This window comes from Rhodamnia argentea, chromosome 4 (assembly GCF_020921035.1).
Source record: "Rhodamnia argentea isolate NSW1041297 chromosome 4, ASM2092103v1, whole genome shotgun sequence".
Classification (NCBI taxonomy): domain Eukaryota; kingdom Viridiplantae; phylum Streptophyta; class Magnoliopsida; order Myrtales; family Myrtaceae; genus Rhodamnia; species Rhodamnia argentea.
Genome location: NC_063153.1, coordinates 4306880 through 4327024, shown reverse-complemented (window position 1 = coordinate 4327024; position 20145 = coordinate 4306880). Strand labels below are relative to the sequence as shown.

The window sequence follows — 20145 nt, the reverse complement described above, 5'->3', positions numbered from 1 at the left end:
CTATATATGAAGAAATCTCTTATGACGAGATTATTTTTTAAGTAGCTTATTTACATGCTAAAGATGCAAAAAGTACTCTTATCCAAGAACATCTAGATGAATTTAATAAAATCGTTATGGATATGAAAAATTTAGATTTGAAGTTAGATAATGAAGATCAAGCTCTAATTGTGTTGTGCTCACTACCGAGCTCGTATGAGAATTTATGAATTCTATGTTGTATGGAAGAGAATCCACAACTCTTGAGAATGTGAAGGCCTTGCTAAATTATACAAAGACACGTACAAAGTTGAATGCTAGCAGTAGTGCAAATAAAGCCAATGGCTTAGTTGTTAGGGGAATGTCAAATCCTTGGGATAGACACAGTAATAGTAAAGGGCATTCAAAGTCTAAGTTAGGCCAGAATAAGAGAAAAGTGGAGTGTTACTATTGTCATAAATTTGGGCACTACAAAAACGAGTGTCTTTTGCTCAAGGCTAAGGGGAAAAAGTCGGCGGAGAATTTCGATTAGGCTAGTTTGGTGAAGGATAATGAGTCTACTAATGCAGATAATATTCTTAGTGTGTTAGCTTCAGATTATTGTGTTGATGATGAATGGATTTTGGATTTAGCATGTTCATACTATATGTGTCCAAACAGAGATTGGTTCCATACATATGAGAAAGTCGGTGGTGATTAAATTTTGATAGGCAACAATACGGTTTGCGGGATTATAGGTATTGGTACTGTACAAATCAAATGTCATGATAATGTAGTAAGAATTTTGATAGATGTTAGGCACATTCCAAATTTGAAGAAGAGCCTTATTTTGTTGAGCGGTTTGGATTCCACTAGATGCATGTACACTAGTGGCGGTGGAGTTTTGAAAATTTTAAAGAGCTCCTTGACTTTGATTAGAGGTAACAAGAAGAATGGTCTTTACGTTTTGTAGGAAAGTGCCATTGTGGGTTCTTTAAATGTATCATCCTTTTCAAATTCTAATAAATCAAGGTTGCCACATATGCGATTAGGCCACATGAAGGAAAAATGAATGACTATCTTAAGTAAACGTGATTTACTCTGTGGGAAACATATTGTTTCATTTGTTTTTTTGCAAGTATTGTGTTTTCAAGAAGCAAGGTAAGGTCAGTTTTAGTATTGGGGTACACTTAATGAAGGGCACGATTGGCTACATTTACTCCGATTTGTGGGGACCTGCATAGGTTACATCTAAGGGTGGTGAAGTTTATCTTCCGACATTTGTTGATGACTTTTCTAGGAAAGTTTGGGTTTATTTCTTAAAGTGTAAACGTGACGTTTTTGATACGTTCAAGAAGTAGATGTTAATTGAAAATCAAACCGGCAAAAAGATAAAGCGTTTTAGGACAACAATGGTCTCGAGTTTTGTGGAGGTGATTTTAACAAGTATTGTGAAAATTCGGGGATTGTTCAACATTGAATAGTCAGGTGCACACTTGAACGGAATGGGGTGGCAAAGTGGATGAACCGAACACTTTTAAAGAGAGCAAGGTGTATGCTTTCTAATGTTGGACCCGAGAAAGATTTTTGGGCTAAAGCCGTGAACATGAAAAGTTATTTGGTAAATTGGTATCCTTCAACCGCAATTGAATACAAGACTCTGAATGTGATATGGTCACCTTTTGATTATTCTATTTTGAAAGTATTTGGATGTCCCACTTATTATCATGTAAAAGATGGTAAGCTTGAACCTAAAGCCAAGAAAGGTATTTTTGTTGGTTATGCAGATGAGGTTAAGGGATATAGATTGTAGTGTTCTAACCCTCAATTACTTCCCTTTGATGAAAATTTTATGTGTGATCATAAAAAGATTGTTGAAACTACAGGTATACGGGAAGAGAATATTGCAAAAGAGGTGGAGTTTAGTGTAGAGCATCCACGGAGAACCTTTGAAGATATCCCTATTCAATTAGAAAGTGGTAATGAGCAAAAAGACTCAGATTCGATTAAAGAAGAAGTAGAAGAAATTGAATAACCTTAGACTTTGGCTGTAGGGAGAATTAAAAGGCAAATTAAGCCTCCCCGGAGGTATGGTTTCACTAATTTGGTAGCATATGCTTTTATAGTTGCTGAAGAGCTTGGTATTGAAGAACCTTCTACAATTCATGAAACTACTATTTGTTCAAAATCCGAGAAGTGGCTTATTGCCATGATGAATAGATTAAGTCTCTTCATCCGAACCAAACTTGGGATCTAGTGAAATTGTCTAAGGGCAAAAGAGCTATTGAGTGCAAGTAGATCTTCAAAAGAAAGGAGAGAATTCCAGAGGTTGAAGATGAAAGATTCAAGGCACGTTTGATAGTGAAGGGTTCAAGTCAAAAGAGAGGATAAACTTCAATGAAGTGTTCTCTCTAATTGTGAAACATAATTCCATTCGTGTGTTGCTCGCGTTAGTGGCCTTTTATGATCTAGAGCTTGAGCAACTTGATGTCAAGACTATTTTTCTATATGGCGAGCTTGAGGTAACAATCTATATGTCTTAACCTGAGGAATTTGTTGTTGAGGGTAAAGAAGATCGTGTTAACTGTTGAAATGCTCCTTCTATGGTCTCAAGCAATCTTCACGGCAATGGTACAAGAGATTTGATAGCTTTATGTTAAGTCATGGCTACTCGCAAAGTGCGCATGATAATTGTGTGTAATATAAGAGGTTGCATAATGGTTTTTTTGTTTATCCGCTATTATATGTGGATGATATGTTGCGGTGAAGGACATGTCGGATATACAATTGTTAAAAAGGCAACTTAGCGGGGAGTTTGAGTGAAGGATTTTGGAGCTGCCAGGAAAATTCTAGGTATGAAGATTGCAGAGATAGACAGGTTGGGAAGTTATACCTTTTGCAAAAGAGGTATATTAAGAGAGTGCTTGAACGTTTTAATATGAAGAATGCTAAATCGGTAAGTACTCCTTTGGCGTCCCACTTTAGACTTTTGGCTTCTTTGTCACCTAAAATCAAAGCATAGAAAGATGAGATGTCACGAGTTCCATATTCTAGTGCTCTTATGTAAGCTATGGTTTGTACTCATCCAGACATTTCCCAAGCAATTAATGCTATGAGTAGGTATATGACACATTCGAGTAAAGCTTACTGACAAGCGGTGAAGTGAGTTTTTCGATATATTCGGGGTACCTCAAATGTGGATTTGATCTTTAATAGAGGTTGTGATATAGGACATTCGGTTGTTGGCTTCGTTGATTCTTACTATGTAGGTGATCTCGACAAAAGGAGATCTTTGACAAGTTATAGTTTTAAGCTTGGTGGTTCCATGGCTAGTTTGAGAGCAACTTTGTAGGACATGGTTGCTTTATCTACCACCAAAGTAGGGTAGATGGCAGTGGCGAAAGTAGCAAAGGAAGATCATTGGTTGAAGCGTTTGGTTGTAGAACTTGGGTAAAGTAGGAGAGGGCCACTATTATCTTTGAGTTACTTATGCGGAGTTGGTAGTGTTTCATCCCTTGTTTCCTACATCGAGTACGATCATGTAGGCCTAGGGGTATGCATTGTCGATTGTGCTGTTTGGCGGGTGGCCTTGCATGGTCACTCTTAGTGGTGAGGGAGAGGTCTTGTGGCGTTTGGTAAAATGCATTTATGGAGATTTGAAGTTAAGGTAGAGATTTGTTGAGTTTTGACTTTCAAATTAGATAAGGTTAATTTGGACCATACACTTTTGTTTTAGTTTTTTTTTTAGAATAGGTTATAAAAGGGATATATTGCATATTACATTATAACGCTTGCCTCTTTTAATTGCTCTTCACTTCTTATTAGATCTTTGGGTCATTGCATTGTACGCTTGTATTTGATTATTGAAGATAGTGAAACACCCCTCTCTCCCCGTGATTTTTTTCGTTTTGGATTTTCCACATATATTGTGTCTCATGTGTTTTGATTTTGCATTCATCTTTTGCTATTTGTGCTTGTCGCGACCCTCCGTCGGCGTTCTCGGGGCAAGAGTTAACGAGCCGCGCTTCCGACCCCGGTTGACGGCGGGATCTTTGGCGCGCGGGTCTCTCCCAAGACCCATTACTCGAATCGCGATGTGGAGAAAATTTTTATCAAATATCGAGGTCGACCTTAGTGTGGTCGTGTGACATTTGTATAATATACATGCATATGGAGTCACCACTGATCAATTTATGGAGGGTATGATCGGGAACCCCATCGAGCGATCTGGAGAAACCGTTCGATTCTACGAAAACCAGAGATTTGGGTCCGGGGACTTGGTTACGCCAAGATTTACATTGATACTCTTTCGGTTACCAATGTTGAGTGATTTTCTAACTTAAGAGTTCATGCAGATGAAATTTCGGGTGAGATAGGCTCTAACGATCTAAGGTATCATGCAAATGTGAATTTACTACCATAGCGACCACAATCAGAAAATTAAAATGCATAATCAAAACAAACATGATCAGATCAACCAAACAGTCAAATAGGCGTGTCTAACATGACCATATCGGCCCACAAAAATATCAATTTTGGGTTCGGGGGTGATTCGGGAAAATTTGGGGCGGAAGGCCCAAAAGGGGTAGGATGATCATTTTTTGGGGGTTCGGGACCCAAAAATTACAAAATTAGGGTCAAGCCGGTTGAAAGTGGCCATTTCCCATTTTTTTGTGATTTTTCAGAATTTTTTTAATTTTTTCTAATTTTTTGGATTTTTTATTTATTTTCTAAAAAAATTGGGAATTTTCCGGATCAGTGTAAATTGACCCTTGAAACTTCAAAAATTATCGATCCAGACTATAAGAGTCCCGAATCGACCTAGAAATTTTTTAGAAATTTTTTGGGAAAATCCGAGAATTGTTATGAATTTTCTAAGTATTTTTGGATTTTTTGGAAATTGTTATGTATTTTTTTATCATTTTTTATTAATATTCCAGACCGGGTCAAACCGGTCAACGATCGGTCAACCCGGTCCAGACCCGCTCGGAATCGCTTGGCACCTAAAACGACGCCGCATATTATTTATCTAATATTTTTTTTATTTTCTAATATTAATTCCTAATATTCGAATATAAGAAATAAATGGACAGTCGAGATCAATCCTAAAATCGATCTCAACCGTCGACTCGATCCGACTAAAACGACGCCGCATCCTAACATTGAATGGGCGGTCACGATTAAACCCTCAAACTCGATCTCAGCCGTCGACCTACCACTAGGCAAAACGACGACGCATCGAACATTTAATGGACGGCCATGATTCGAGCCGGAACCGATCCGGGCCGTTGACTCACTTATACTACTAAATGACGACGCACCCGCTTCAGAACATAAAACGACGTCACGCATCACTAATCTAAACGACGTCACCTTTGGCTTTTTTTTTTATTTTCTATCGATTAAAATATTATCGAAAAATACAAAAATTGATCCAACGGCCGAGAATCAAATCCACCAATTTATCTCGGCCGTTGGATCGGATCTGAGCCAGCCCGCTCGCACCAACGACCGAACCGACTCGGATCCGAGCTGGACCTATCACCTCGCGACACCTCAGCTCGTTGACCACTTGACTCGCCACGTCACCTTCGTCTTCAACCTCTCGCGACGACGTAACGAACGGCCAGAATGGCTCCGGCGAGATCTAATGGTGAGATCTCGTCGGAATGACTCAAGACCACCACCAATCGACTCGATTCAATATCCAGATTAATATATCTAAAAATCAAGCAATTTCATCCATGAAATCATCACTAATCAAGCTTGCACAGTATCAATATCGCAGAGTTCAATCAAGCAACACAGAGCATAATAATCCAATTCCTTCACACAAACACACAAATAGGAGTTCCAGAGACTTACCTCGAGCTCTGATTGAGCTCGCGATGGCTAGAAAGGTCCGACCGGTGTTCGGCCGGACCGAGCCGTGTTGGAGTTTCGACTCGGGCGATTAGGGAAAAATCAAGGCAAAAATTGAATACGATCGTGGTCAGAGGTCATCCAGGAACAAAACGCATACACTAATTGAAGGAAGCGTGCTCGGGATAGTGTGATGCCATGATCGCGCAATATAGAAAGAGGAAGTTCGACTCACCAGTTTTTGATGTTGCAGCTTGATCCAGACGGTGCGATCGCTTCCCGGAAGTGAATGCGAGCTTCTGGACTTGGTTTCACAGCTCGAGGTGGTCCGGATTGGCCGGACGAGCTTCTTACGGTCGAGCTCCGGCGAGGCGGCGACAATGCTCGTGAGAGCTTCTCTCTCCTTTCCTCTCTCTTTCTCTCTCTATTCTCTTACTGAGCAAGCACGAATGAGCCTCCCCCCTTGTCTTGCGAACCTTCTCGCCCTTTTATACCGAGTTTGAATTTTAGCGCGTCGGGCGAAGCTTGGTCGAGGTGTTCTCACATGCAATCACGTGATTTTTGGTCGCCGGACGGTGACGGAATCGCTTGTGATTCCGTCCACGTCCGTTAGACCTCCGGTTGAGCTCAAACGAGCGTAAATTGCACTTGGGTTTGAAAATGTTGACTTTCGCGACGCCGAGGCTTTGACCGGCTCTTCCGTCGTGCTCCGGCGACAATTAGCCATGAAAATGGTGGCAATCGACGCACCTTGACTTGAGGAACAAAAGCCCCACGTCAATTGATCTAATTAGGGGCGAATTGTCCTTCAATTTGATCATTGAAATCCGGCCTTCAAACTTGCAATTCGCGCAATGAGTTGGGGAAGATAATGATACAGTGCTAGACCGGTCCGACCGGCGGTCAGACCAATCCGAACCAGTTCAGACTTAAAAATTTCAAAATTAATCAAAATTGGTGGGGAATTTTCACAATTAAACCTCAAAATTGCACTCGGGGGCCTGAATACTATCTAGAAATGTGGTTTTGCCCAAAAGTTATCGTCAATTCATACAAAAGCCCCAAATTTTTCTAGAATTGTAAATTAGGGAAAACTTCAATTGGATGGCTAATTGACTAAATTGGACCAAGCCACCTATGCCAATCGAGTCAGAATATGTTAAAACCCTAGGGGTGGTCCAATTTTGCAGAGAAAGTCCCCCAATTAAAAATAATTTCAAAAATTGGCAAGTTGAGGGACTAAATTGCAAAAATCTTTGGAAATTTTGCCCAATTCATGCAATCCATGTAATTGAAGGTGCAATTGGTCAAATTGAAGGTTGAAAAGACTGTAATTGAATGTCTAGACTCTGAATAAGCAAAATTTGCAAATAAAAAGACTCAATTTGTATTTTCTATGTGAATTCAACTCTAGGCATTATGAAGAAACACCCAAAATTGAACTCGATTTTTTATTTTTCATGAGGCCAATATGAAAAGGGCATTAAAATAAAAATATTGGACATTTTTATGTATTCTTGTGACCTCGAAAAGTATTTTTTTATGAATTTTCTTGTATTTTTCTATTTTCCAAAAATATAAAAAAAATGTGAAAAATATGAAAAATTATTTTTTGTTCAAAATTAGTTCCTTACGCTTGGCCAAGGCTACCAAACTTGATTTTTCAATTTTTTGATTTTTTATGAATTTTTGGTGAATTTTAGAACATAAAACTAAGGAAAAATTGATTAAAAATCGAGTGTCAACAGTGCTTGAATTCAGGCATCTCTTTGGTGCTATTCTACAACAGGGCGAATAATTGATTTTAAGAAACTTAACAAAAATTATAATGGAATTAAAAGCGTCAAGTTTGATATAAGTGTAACCGGATAAAACAGAGTGATGATATAAGCGGGATCTGGTCATATCAAGGAATGGAGCGCACTTCTATCAAACATTACATAAATATAAGCAGAGAGATAGAGAACGATGCACTCAGAGCTTTATAGTGGTTCGGCTTGGCATAAGCCTACATCCAACCTCCCATATTAATAGCATACTGGTTGGATTCAACTACCAATCTTTGAGTAGTTACAGTAGAATGGTGCCACTTACACTCAAGCACTCTCTGGAAATTGGTGCTTCTTAAATCCAAGCAGATAGATCTCACTATCACACACCTAAGTACAAAATATGACGCTGCCAAGGCTTCTCAAAAGTTTACAAATTCAAAACTCTCAAAATGCAATGTAAGAATATAAAGCTATCACACCCCGATTCTCGGGTATGCCACAACTCTACCAAATCGCTTCAGGTTATAAAGGACGACGTCCCGGACATGTCATCAACCCATACATTTTATCTTTTTAATAAGCGCATGTAGAACGTGCAACTCCCAGACGACAACTCAAACAATAGGGATAGGAAAGCAGGACAGCCAACAACAATAGTCAACTCAAGAAAAGACTATTTCATTTTCATTAGCAGATAATCTTTAACTCTACAGAGCTAAACATAAACAACCTCATACTTCGGGGCACCTCCTTAAGACCAGCAAAAGGATAGGTGGGTCGGGGTAGGGTTAAAGTCATATCCACTATAAAAGAGGGGTCACGTCACCAATTTGTTGCAGAATAACACCAAAGAGATAAGTTAATTCAAGCACAAATAGCAAAGGATGAAAGAAAAATCAAAATGCACGAGACACGATATATGTGAAAAACCCAAAATGGGAAAAACTAAGGGGAGAGAGAGGGGATTCACTATCTTCAATAATCATGTACAAGCGTACAATCCAAAGACCCAAAGATCTAACAACAAGAAGTGAAGAACAAAGAAAATAGGCATAAGCAAAGGCAAGTGTTACAATGTAATATGCAACATATCCCTTTTATATCCCCATTTAAAAAATCCTAAAACAAAAATGTATGGTCCAAAATAACTTTATCTCTAATTTGAAATTCAAAACCCAACAAAACCCCTCTAGGTGATACTATTAGCCATTAGCAATTCGTCTAAGAGATTGAAACTTATAATATTATAGTTTTTACTTCTAAGTTAATGACATATTATGGCTAGCATACTTGGATTAGGTATTCTCGAAGGACAGAACAACACTAAATCTCTCTACTTTGATGGGAAAGATTATGACTTATGCAACAAAAATGAAAAGCGTTCATCGGATCCACGGATCCCTTAATGTGGGATGTATTATGAATGGAGTGAATGTTACACCCAATGTAACTACTACACCAACATCCTTAAATATAGGAGAAACAAATGTTTTTATTTGTAATTCAGTCTTAATGAGACGTCCAACTAACCCGACACGTTTTACAGCCATCAAGACATTTGCAAGTGGCAACCACATTTGACAATATCGTGCTAACGATAGCCCAGGGTAACAGCCACCTACAATTGTACGAGAGCGGGGTTGGAGATGTCATCCATCATTCCCCAAGCCTGGGCTATTATGTCGGTCAATAAGTTTGGGGATGGCAATCTCACTTATCTTTTTTGAGTGATCGAGTAAAATTAAGCAATCGATATGCTTTGGGTGAGGATGAAATGAATTTTTCTACCCCGTATTTGCGATGCGAGAGGATATGACGATCCCTAAACCTCCAACCGTGCTCTACCCCTACCCACAATCTTCTTCTTTTTGGTTAATATATATTTTTAATAATTTTTAGGAGTTTTTTACACTTCATTTTTCCATGGTTATTTCTTTTTTGTGGAAGATCAACCAAAACCACCTCACCATCCAACATCCAAATAATTAAATAATTACAAATAAATTAATTGCTTAAAAAACATAGTACGAGGAAATTGCATAAATATATGTGGAAAGAGAAGAAGATTTAACGATTTGAACTTTTCTTCGTGAATTTATGATAGAGAGAGATAGAGCCAGATTTTTAGGGAAAAGTATAGTATAAGTGCCAAAAGTTTTGTATTCGGAAATCACTTTGGTGCAAGAAGATTTATTTGGATTACTTAAGTGCTAATTTTTTTTAAACGGTCGTTTGAGTGCCAACTTCCATATGTATTGTCGAAAATCCAACATGGCATTATTTTACTAATATTTGAAGCCGACGTGGCTTGTCGAAGGTCCAATCAACAATAAAAAAAAGCAAAAAATTGAAAAAAAAATTATTAAAAATAGAAAATACAAACATAATTAATTTACAAAAATAAAAAAGCTAAAAATTGGAAAAAAATAAAAAATAAAAACTTAATTAGTTTACAAAAATATAAAAACTAAAAATTGGAAAAATTATTAAAAAATAACGAATACAAATTTAATTAGTTAAAAAATAAAAAAGCTAAAAATTCAAAAAAAAAAAAAAAAGAAGAAGAAGAAGACATGTCCAATAAAGATCCTAAAACTTATTACGAAAGTTGAATTGAATCTTCAAACTTACAAAAAGTGTAATCAAGTCCTAGAATTTATCAAATTGGTACAAATGAGTTCTTCTATTAACCCTGAAAAATGATGACCTTTTTTTAATATTTCCTCTCTCATACGTCATAATGACGCGGTTAAGACGATGTCGATTTGGTTTAAGTTAGGTTTTTTATACAATTGTTATTTAAATTAAATTTTGAAAAATAAAAATTTAAAAATAAAATAAAAGTTTTATTTAAAATAAATTGAAAAAATAGCTTAAAAATTTAACAAATAAAGAAAAAAAAAAGTAAACACAAAACCAAGCGACCTCACCACTACCCGAGAAAGATGGGTTTTTTTCCAATTTAATTTTTTTTTTAAAAATATTTACAAAAATATTTTTTAAAAATAAATATTTACTGATTTGGGCCTCGCTCAGCAGTTGGGCTGCTGAGCGAGGCTCACTCGCAGCTCAATCGCCGAGCAAGCCCATCTCCTTTTTTTAAATTTTTTTTTAAATTTCATTTTTTAAGTGTTTTAATTATTTATATTTATAATATTTTCGTATTTTTTTAACATGTTTATATTTATTTTATTTATAGTTTTTTTTGCAAAGCTTATCTTTATAACATAATTAGTAATAATTAATACAAAAAATTATTAAGATCTATAATTCATAAATAATGTTGTAATTATGTAATTAATTGAAAATATTCACATAAGGAAAATCCTCAATACCAAACGAAAAGAAACCCTAGCCGCAGTATAAAAAATAGAGCCCAAAAAAAAATTTCTCGAGAGCGTTGCCCCAGAACCCCCACGCAGATCCGTTCACACCGTAAAGGAGATTTGTTCGCTTGCTCAGAGTTGGGCCTATCGGCCCAACTCTCCGCGTCACGAACTAAATCTCAATTTTTCCTCCACTTTTTGGGCCGCACAAAAACATATCGGGTCGGGTCATAAACCGGACCGGGTACATAAAATTCAAGACATATTTAACAATATATGAAATTAATTGAAAATATTCATAATATAAAATTGGTAAAATATTCATATAAATAATGTTGTAATTATGCAATTCGGTCGACTAAAAAGATTGAAAGAGGAGGAAAGAGGGAAATGAGGGTTCATTTAATATCGAGAAGTAACATCGAAGGGAAAAAAATGCAAAATTGACAAGGAAAACGGCTTTTTTTGGGGGAAAAACCGGGCTTTTCTTTTTGTGTGCGAAAAAAAAGCCGTTTTTCCTTGTCAATTTTGCATTTTTTTCCCTTCGATGTTACTTCTTCATATTAAATGAACCCTTCTTTCCCTCTTTCCTCCTCTTTCAATCTTTTTAGCCGACCGAATTACATAATTACAACATTATTTATATGAATATTTTACCAATTTTATATTATGAATATTTTCAATTAATTTCATATATTGTTAAATATGTCTTGAATTTTATGTACCCGGTCCGGTTTATGACCCGACCCGATATATTTTTGTGCGGCCCAAAAAGTGGAGGAAAAATTGAGATTTAGTTCGTGATGCGGAGAGTTGGGCCGATAGGCCCAACTCGGAGTAAGTGAACAAATCTCATTTGCGGTGCGAACAGATCTGCGTGAGGGCTCGGGGGCAACGCCCCCGAGAAATTTTTTTTTTGGCTCTATTTTTTATATTGCAGCTAGGGTTTCTTTTCGTTTGGTATTGAAGATTTTCTTTATGTGAATATTTTCAATTAATTACATAATTACAACATTATTTATGAATTATAGATCTTAATAATTTTTTGTATTAATTATTACTAATTATGTTATAAAGATAGCTTCGCAAAAAAAGCTATAAATAAAATAAATATAAACATGTTAAAAAAATACGAAAATATTATAAATATAAATAATTAAAACACTTAAAAAATGAAATTTAAAAAAAAAAAAAGAGATGAGCTTGCTCGGCAGTTGGGCTGCCGAGCGAGGCCCAAATCCGTAAATATTTATTTTTAAAAAATATTTTTGTAAATATTTTTTTTTTAAATTAAATTGGAAAAAAACCCGAGAAAGATCATAAATGACGAAGCAGTCTGAAACCTTGTATTTAACTTGTGGCTGAAAAAAATCACCTAGGAATTTTAACCAACTTTTCGGGGAGTCATGTGAATGAACGATAATCAGTCCTCCCATGCCTTTTAAAGGCATTGTTTCCCTTTTTTGCTTAGATCTAATTAAATAATAAGTAACCAATATGTTTTGTGCACTGTGCAGTTTTAACTTCGTCAATCATTTTGTTTAGCCATGATGCCATGAGCCAATCACCCAGAAATTGCAAATTTCTCCTCTCTCGTCTCTATAAATAAACTACAAGATCTTGCAATTGAGAAGCACCAAAGCAGCACAATTTAACTCGAAAGGACAAACTCTCAAATCCCCCCTCAATTTCCAACAGAACATGGCCATGAAAGTCGAGGTCGTCTCCACAGAGACCATCAAGCCTTCCTCTCCAACTCCATCTCACCTCAGGAACTTCAAGCTCTGTCTCCTTGACCAACTGGCTCCTCCGTTTTACCTTCCGGTCATCCTGTTCTACTCCTCTCCCAATGACAAGGTGGCGCCGAACTCTGCCTCGGTCACAGGACACTTGAAAACTTCGCTCTCCCAGGCGCTTTCCCTCTTCTACCCTCTAGGTGGAAGGGTGAAAGGCGATGCCGCCATCGATTGCAACGATGAGGGAGCCCTCTATTTGGAGGCGAAAGCTCACTTCGAGTTGTCCGAAGTCCTGTCAAACCCAGACATCAATCAGCTGCAGCAATTCCTCCCATTCTCTTCTTACAGAGTCGCTCCTAACATAGAGAAACAGGTCATCGTAGGGATCCAAGCCAACTTCTTCGACTGTGGCGGCATCGGGATCGGCATCTGCATCTGTCACAAGATTGCTGACGCTGCGTCGGTCTCTGCTTTCCTCACCGCATGGTCGGAAATTGCTCTCAATGGCATTGACGGTGAAGCCAGCCTCATCACTCCCTTTTTGAAAGCATCTGAGCTCTTCCAACCAAAGGACATAAACTTCCAAATGCCATATGGAAAAGGGGTCATCAGCGAAGAGAAGCTTTCAACAAAGATGTTTCGTTTCGACGGTGAGAGCTTGGCACGCCTTAAGGCCAGGTTTGGCAGTGCCACTCCTACTCGCATCGAGGCGGTGACCGCCCTCATTTGGAAATCCGCCGTGGAGGTGGCGAGGAAGAGGCCAGAGTGGAACGAGAAGTATCCCCCATCATCAGCAGCAACACACGTGGTGAACATCAGAAGCAGGATGAGGCCACAACCATTGCCTGAGAATGCCTTGGGCAATCTGTGGCAGATCACTGTTGCACCACTGGTGGACGCAAACAAGGGAGTTGAATTGCAGGAGTTTGCAGGCATTCTCAGGAAATCAATCAGGGCAATTGATGGCGAATATTTGAGCGTGCTCCAAGGCGAGAGGGGATTGGCCAAGGCCTACGAGAGCCTCATGGCGCCACTGAAGCTGGCAGCGTCGTCTGCGGGAAAGATGGAGCTCTACGGGTTCAGCAGCTGGGCGAGGTTTCCTTTCTATGAGGTGGATTTCGGCTGGGGAAGGCCCGCTTGGGTATGCACCCCCGGTTATCCGATTCAAAATATGGTGTTTTTAACGGGAACGAGGTGCGGGGATGGGATCGAAGCTTGGATCACATTGACCGAGCACGACATGATCGAGTTCGAGCGCGACAATGAGTTGCTACAGTTTGTTTCACCGAGCCCTTGATCATGAGAAGAGCAACCGAAGAAGATAGGCATCCCTTCTGGTTTGGTTGTTGATTTGCTCGATAAAAAGTTACATATGTTCGTTTGCTTTGTTTGATGTCATCAACTGGTTAAATGGTTTGCGTATCATGGTTTCCTGATCTATGTGTGACTCTGATTCAAACTGCAAATAAAAGTATGTTTAAAGTTCCCTATGCCTTGAAGGTATTTTCTTGTTCCATCTATAGATATTTTTTGTCTGGAATACCTTGGTAGAATGGACAATACAATATGTAGTATGTGTAATTTTGTTAACAAATGTCTTGAAGGTATTTTTGTCACTTCATAAAATATTCAAATTAAATATGAAATCGACATCTTCTTGTAATATCAAAGCGCATTACTCAAAGCATAAAAATTATTCGAAGGGTATTGCGGTCATGAAATCCATTATCAAAACAAGCAATCATAAAAGCCAGTGATTCAACGCATGTTTCTTTTATGTCAATACCCAATTAAAGCTAGTTACGACACTTAGAAATCAAATTTTTATTACGATTTCTCGATACATCGAGAATTTTCTTACAAAAACCTGCTTACTAATTCTTTTACCACAAAAGTATTTACTAACAAACATTCATTGGTGGTCAAAACACCTAAAATGAATATTGACTGGTTTCAAAATTGTGTTGGTTTATAAGTTGGACAAAGCCAACAACAAAAATGTCAGCCCCATGTTTCAAGCTATTAATTAAACAGTGCAACACGTATAGCAAATCTTGGGGAGAATTCAAAAGAGGGCTAGTGGTGGTCATCATCCCGTTGGCTAAGATTATGACCCATCTTATCATGCTCCTGTATTAAGATTATTCCCATGCTCCTATCACTTTCGACACCCACATCCCTTTTTTTTTTAAATCCAATTCTCTTTAGATCGATAAGATCTTTAGCATAAATCTCCGTCCTGTAAAGTCGTATTTCGTCTGATTCTTTTTCACCCATAAAATCCATAAGACAACTCATCCATCATACTCCACAAGATGTCAAAAAATGTGTGCAATTAACACGCTTCGGCCGATATCCCATCCCAGCTACTCAACAACCACACTTTGTCAACTTTCAAATTACTCCTGAATTTCTCCGTCGGTGGCTTCAAAAAGGGTGGACCAACTTTCCCTTTGGTGGTATTCGCCTTGCTCTACCTTTCATGGCTGCAAGAGCATGGCACCACTTGACACTCAATTTCTTGACTACTTGCATACCTATCTTTTCCAAACACGCCCCTGTTACTTTCCTCAGCAAGTTGAGCAGTAGGTAGTATTCCGCATTCCCCCAGGTAAATGGTTTTCTCGCAAAAAGTACTATAGCCGAAGTAATGAAGGCACTCATTTCTCTATCCCGTACACTAAGGGTTATCCTTTGCTTAACCCCTTTGAGCAGTGCTTCATTTCTTTACCCCTGCCAAGAACCACTCCCAATTGGGGCCAAACAAAGGTAAACTTTATTAGCAGCACAAAGTGAAAAAAAAAAGTTAGAAGTTTTCTTACTCGAACTAACATCAATCTTTGAGTAATTCTTTGCATCGAAGTTGAACTTTAATTTAAGTGTCTTAGGATAAAGAAGAGCGGCCGTTTCTCTATGCTACACATTTTTATCACTTGTACAACCCAGTTGAGCCTGTATTCTCATTTCTTAAACCTTATTGGTGATCGTTACCCATTCCAGGACGAAGAAGGTGGTGCCATTTCAAAGCAAGAATAACTAAAGAAGAACCGGGATCATAGAAATTCTCAAAACTCATTAAGTTTGCTAGTTATAGATAGATAGCACAAAAGTTGTAAAGATGTTGTAATTCTAGAAAACCGAATTCAAACTTAGGAAATAATGAAAAAAGCAAGGTGTATGGTAAAAGCAAGGCCAATTCCCGTAAAAAAAATCTCTCTTGTATGTTAGAAACCGTGTATAGGGTTCTTGGCACATAATTCTTGTATATACGTCAGAACTTTTTAAGAGAAAAATCCCCAAAGGAGTCATTACTTGGCACTTAAGTGAACGTTTTGAAAGTTATAACACTCAAGTGAACGTCGTACAAAAGTTATGGCACTTCTAGTGTACTTTTCCTCATTTTCCATTTATCTAGTTTTTCCTTGAATTTTACGTTTTGACAATACATTCATATTTCCTTTTCTGATGCCCGTTTTGTCCTCACGATTTGGTCTACTCTTTCCCGCTAATGCTCGATCGTGAAAGTTACTAGTGAATTGGAGGAGGCCCATTGTTTCTGGGGTAGGAGGAAAAATCATAAGAACATTGCAGTGTCCATGAATTCATGATAATCTACCGTCTCCTTTCGGACCAAGTGTTAAATGTTGTTGTTTGATCGTATCCGTCCCGTAGTTAGCTAAATTTGAAGCATTCAAGGTGTTTTGGTGCTCATATGAGCATAAATTCATTATTTGTTCATACTGGTAATAGTGCACTTTTGTTGATTGAGCTTCTGATTCCATTGTTAATATGAGCATGCATTAGTGAACAACAAGATGGCATCCCAAAAAGAGACATCCTTGGCAAAATGGACCGAGACTTCCACCAACTTGTTTATGAGTTTGATGGTACAAGAGGTGAAAAAAAGGAAATTGTACCTCTTGTACTTTCAATAAAGTAGGGTGGAAAAACATACGGACCACATTCAACAACAAGATGGGAGTCCAATATACCCAAGGACAACCGAGAAATAAGGCAAACAAGCCGAGAGCACAGTATGGTAGTTTCAAGAAACTTCTTTCACAATCTGGATTTGGTTGGGATAATGTCAATAAAAGAGTGACCGTCGATGATCCAAGCATATGGCAACTTCACATCAAGGTATCATTTTATCATTTTTAGATCATTACACTTGTAAGTTTTGAAAGGTTTTATTATGTTATTAACATACTTCTTTATTGTGAAAATTGTAGGATAATAGTGAGTGGGCGAAGTTCAAGAAGGATGGGTTTCCTCTTTATCCCGACTTGTGCATTGTATTTGGTGATACATATGCTACTGGGGAGCAAGCAATAGGAAGTGGCCACAATTTGACACCGTCAGATAATGAGGACAATTGTGAAGATGATGGCAATGATGTTCTGGAGGGTTTTGATGATCACCATCTTGATGAGGAAGGCTCCACACCTAGCAATCCTAGTACTCCAATTCATGATAAGCACAACTTGGATAGGACTCTGAATACCAAGAGAAGAAGAAAGAGTGGCCAGTACAATTTAACCACGACTTGCAAAGCCATTGAAGATATGATCAAGTCCTCATCGGCGACCTCACGCCCACTTGAGAACCCATATTCCGTAGTTGTTGTGGTTAATGTCCTACTTGCCATACTGAGTTGGACGGTGGTATTTACGCCAAAGCAGTGGATAAAGCATGTGTTAGTGCTAAATGGAGGGAGGCTTTCATCACAAGCACCTCCGAAAGGAGGAATGCACTTCTCCGAAATCTTTAATAGATATTGGGAAATGTATTGTGGATATGTGGTGTTCGGTTTCATTTCATTTTGTGACTCATCTCGTCGGTTGTTGTTTGGTTTTAAGGATATTAATGCCGACACTCTTATGTTTGTATTTGCTATGACAATTGTGGATTATGTGAAATTTGTGTTTTTTTTTCCAAGTACCTACATTAATGTCATTATATTTGTGTGATGTTATAGGTACAATGGAAGAGGAATCAAGTGTTCTGTCTACTAGACAGTTAGCTCCAGTTGGAACATGCTTGAATGAGTTTCATATTAAGATAATATGTGCATGGATCTACGCTCAGATGCTGGACAAGTGCTTGCACATGAAAGAACGATGTAAGAACGGTAAACAATTGGGAGCCGAATGGGTAAGCGAAATTATTCATGGACACTCAAATAGAATATACGAGGCATTTAGGTTGGAAAGACATGTTTTTTTTAATCTATGTGATTTAATGATAGAAAATGGTTGGTTGAAAGATAGTCAGTATATTAAGGTAGATGAACAACTCGGTATCTTCTTGTTGATGGTTGGTCATAAGAGCTCTATGAGAACTTTATGCGAGAGATTCCAACATTCCCCAGAAACAGTTAGCAAATATTTTACTGTAGTGTTGAAAGCAATGATAAAACTTTCAAATGAAGTCATCAAAACACCTTCTTTTGATGTTGTCCTAGAGGAGATTATGATGGATCCTAACCACTCGCGCTACTTTAAGGTATGTTTTCAATATTAAGTTTACATCATCAAATAGTTATAATTGATAATCTTGTATAAGACTATGCTTTTGTAAAATCACAGGATCGCATATGTGCTATTGATGGTACGCACATTAGTGCTCAAGTGCCTGTGTTGAAGCAAGTTCCATATAGAAATAGGAAAGGCACCACCACCCAAAATGTGCTATGTGCTTGTTCCTTTGACATGAAATTTACATATGTGTATGTTGGATGGGAAGAATCAGCCAATGATTGTCGAGTGCTCTCGGCCGCACTCGAGGATCTCAAACAGAATTTTCCTTGACCACCACTAGGTATGTTCTTTGTCTATCGGTTGTAGTTTGCTTATGATCATATTGCGGTTGCATATCATAACAAATCTATATTGTACCTTGTTGTAGAAAAATACTACGTGGTAGATTCCGGTTATGCAGCACTTCCAAGATTTTTAACGTCATTTAAAGGTGAACGGTATCATTTGAATGATTATAGAGGTAGAGGGAGATGGGCTACAACAGCAAGAGAAATCTTCAACCATAAACACTATTCACTTCGAAACGTAATTGAGAGAGCATTTGGAGCACCGAAGAAACGATTCTTTATATTGCAACACATGCCTTCCTTTCCAATTCGAAAGCAAGCCTTCATTGTGATTGCGTGTTGTGCTCTTCATAATTATATTAGCGACCAAGATAGGATGGATAGAAACTTTTCCGAATATGGCGATCCTAACTACGCATATGGGTCTACAAAAGAAGAGGTTGTTGATGATATATCAGATGTGCAGGCAAGTGAGATGAACATGCTTAGGATAAGTATTGCAAATAAAATGGCAAGTGACTACAATATGTCCGGAATTCCATTTGTATTTTTCAATTATGTAATCATATTTATAACTACTTGGGAATATTTATGTATGGCTCATAATTATATTTTTTTTCCTATCTATGAAAAACATATTTGATGTTCTCATTATTTAATTTCAATTTGTCTTCTCTTTCAATTTTTTTTTTTTTATAATTGATCTTGTCCATATTGTAATTTGATAAATCCCGCATAAACTACTTATACATATATTGATCTAATTTGATTTAGTAAATTGAACAAATAAGATGTAGTTTGATTTAGTAAGTTAAAAAGATAAAGACATCTTAATTTTAATATATATTTAGTCGCCTTAATTAAATGAAAAAATTAGGAACAGATTTTTTTGCGCTTACCAAACGCGTTTCTATTCTTTTTTTGTTCCGAAAAACGAAACATAATGCGCTTACCAAACGCGTTTGTTGTTTTTTTTTGTTCCAGGAACATAATATTTTTGCAATTACCAAACGCGTTTCTATTCCCAAAAATCGTTGCCGGGAACAGAAATAGAAAAAAATGTTTCTGTTCTAAAAGTTGTTCCGGGAACAGAAACGTTACCATACGCATCCTAAACTCGTCCACCAGCCTGAGCAACCCAAGAGACACGTGAAAGATTGACAAATAGCAAAAGAAATCGTCTAGAATAGCCTCTAGTTGCTAGGTAGTGTGTTAGTAGTCTCGGAATTGACATCAAACTTGTGAATCAACAACTAGGTAGTCAGTCGACAATTTATCCAATAAATCAATAATTTCTTGGCATAATCGACATCTTCAACTTAAACCCATCAATCAATGAAGTCTCGCTTGAACTTACGAGTTGATTGATAGAGCCTAATGTTCCCACACCAAATCTGACCCCATAGCTCACTCCTATTTGCAATGACAAACTCTTTCTTGCATCCCGCATGCACAGCATGATTAAATCGTGCATGTAAGATGGGCGGAACCTCCGGGTCCGCCCCACGACCAGAGTTGTCTTCCTCATCAAGTGCCCTTCCCTCAAGCTATCTAGTTTGGTACATAAAAACCAAGATTGCAAGCGCAAGCTCCTCTAGTTCATCCTATGTAGCATGGACACTTCTCCAGGGGTGCTTATCCCATGCCGGATGCTTGTCGATGTC

General features: G+C 37.8%; 3 protein-coding genes across 6 annotated transcripts in view; all 3 read left to right on the top strand.

Annotated features, from left to right (window-relative positions):
• Window positions 1-20145, top strand: part of LOC115730703 (U3 small nucleolar RNA-associated protein 25-like) — a 321158-nt gene that overhangs the window by 116603 nt on the left and 184410 nt on the right. The window lies entirely within an intron of this gene.
• Window positions 12620-13951, top strand: LOC115750821 (stemmadenine O-acetyltransferase-like). Its single transcript, XM_030688388.2, has one exon. The coding sequence runs from the start codon at window positions 12620-12622 to the stop codon at window positions 13949-13951; it is 1332 nt and encodes a 443-aa protein (XP_030544248.1).
• On the top strand, window positions 16474-18192 carry LOC115750789. 3 transcript variants are annotated; one of them, XM_048278399.1, is made up of 3 exons: window positions 16474-16794; window positions 16895-17217; window positions 17633-18192. In XM_048278399.1, exons 1-3 carry the CDS (start codon window positions 16763-16765, stop codon window positions 18175-18177), a joined length of 900 nt encoding a protein of 299 aa, XP_048134356.1. In that variant the 5' UTR covers window positions 16474-16762; the 3' UTR covers window positions 18178-18192. The 3 variants fall into 3 exon arrangements, with proteins under 3 accessions (XP_048134356.1, XP_030544205.2, XP_048134357.1); XM_030688345.2 differs by having other exon boundaries at window positions 16887-17217; XM_048278400.1 differs by having other exon boundaries at window positions 16887-17255; window positions 17633-18191.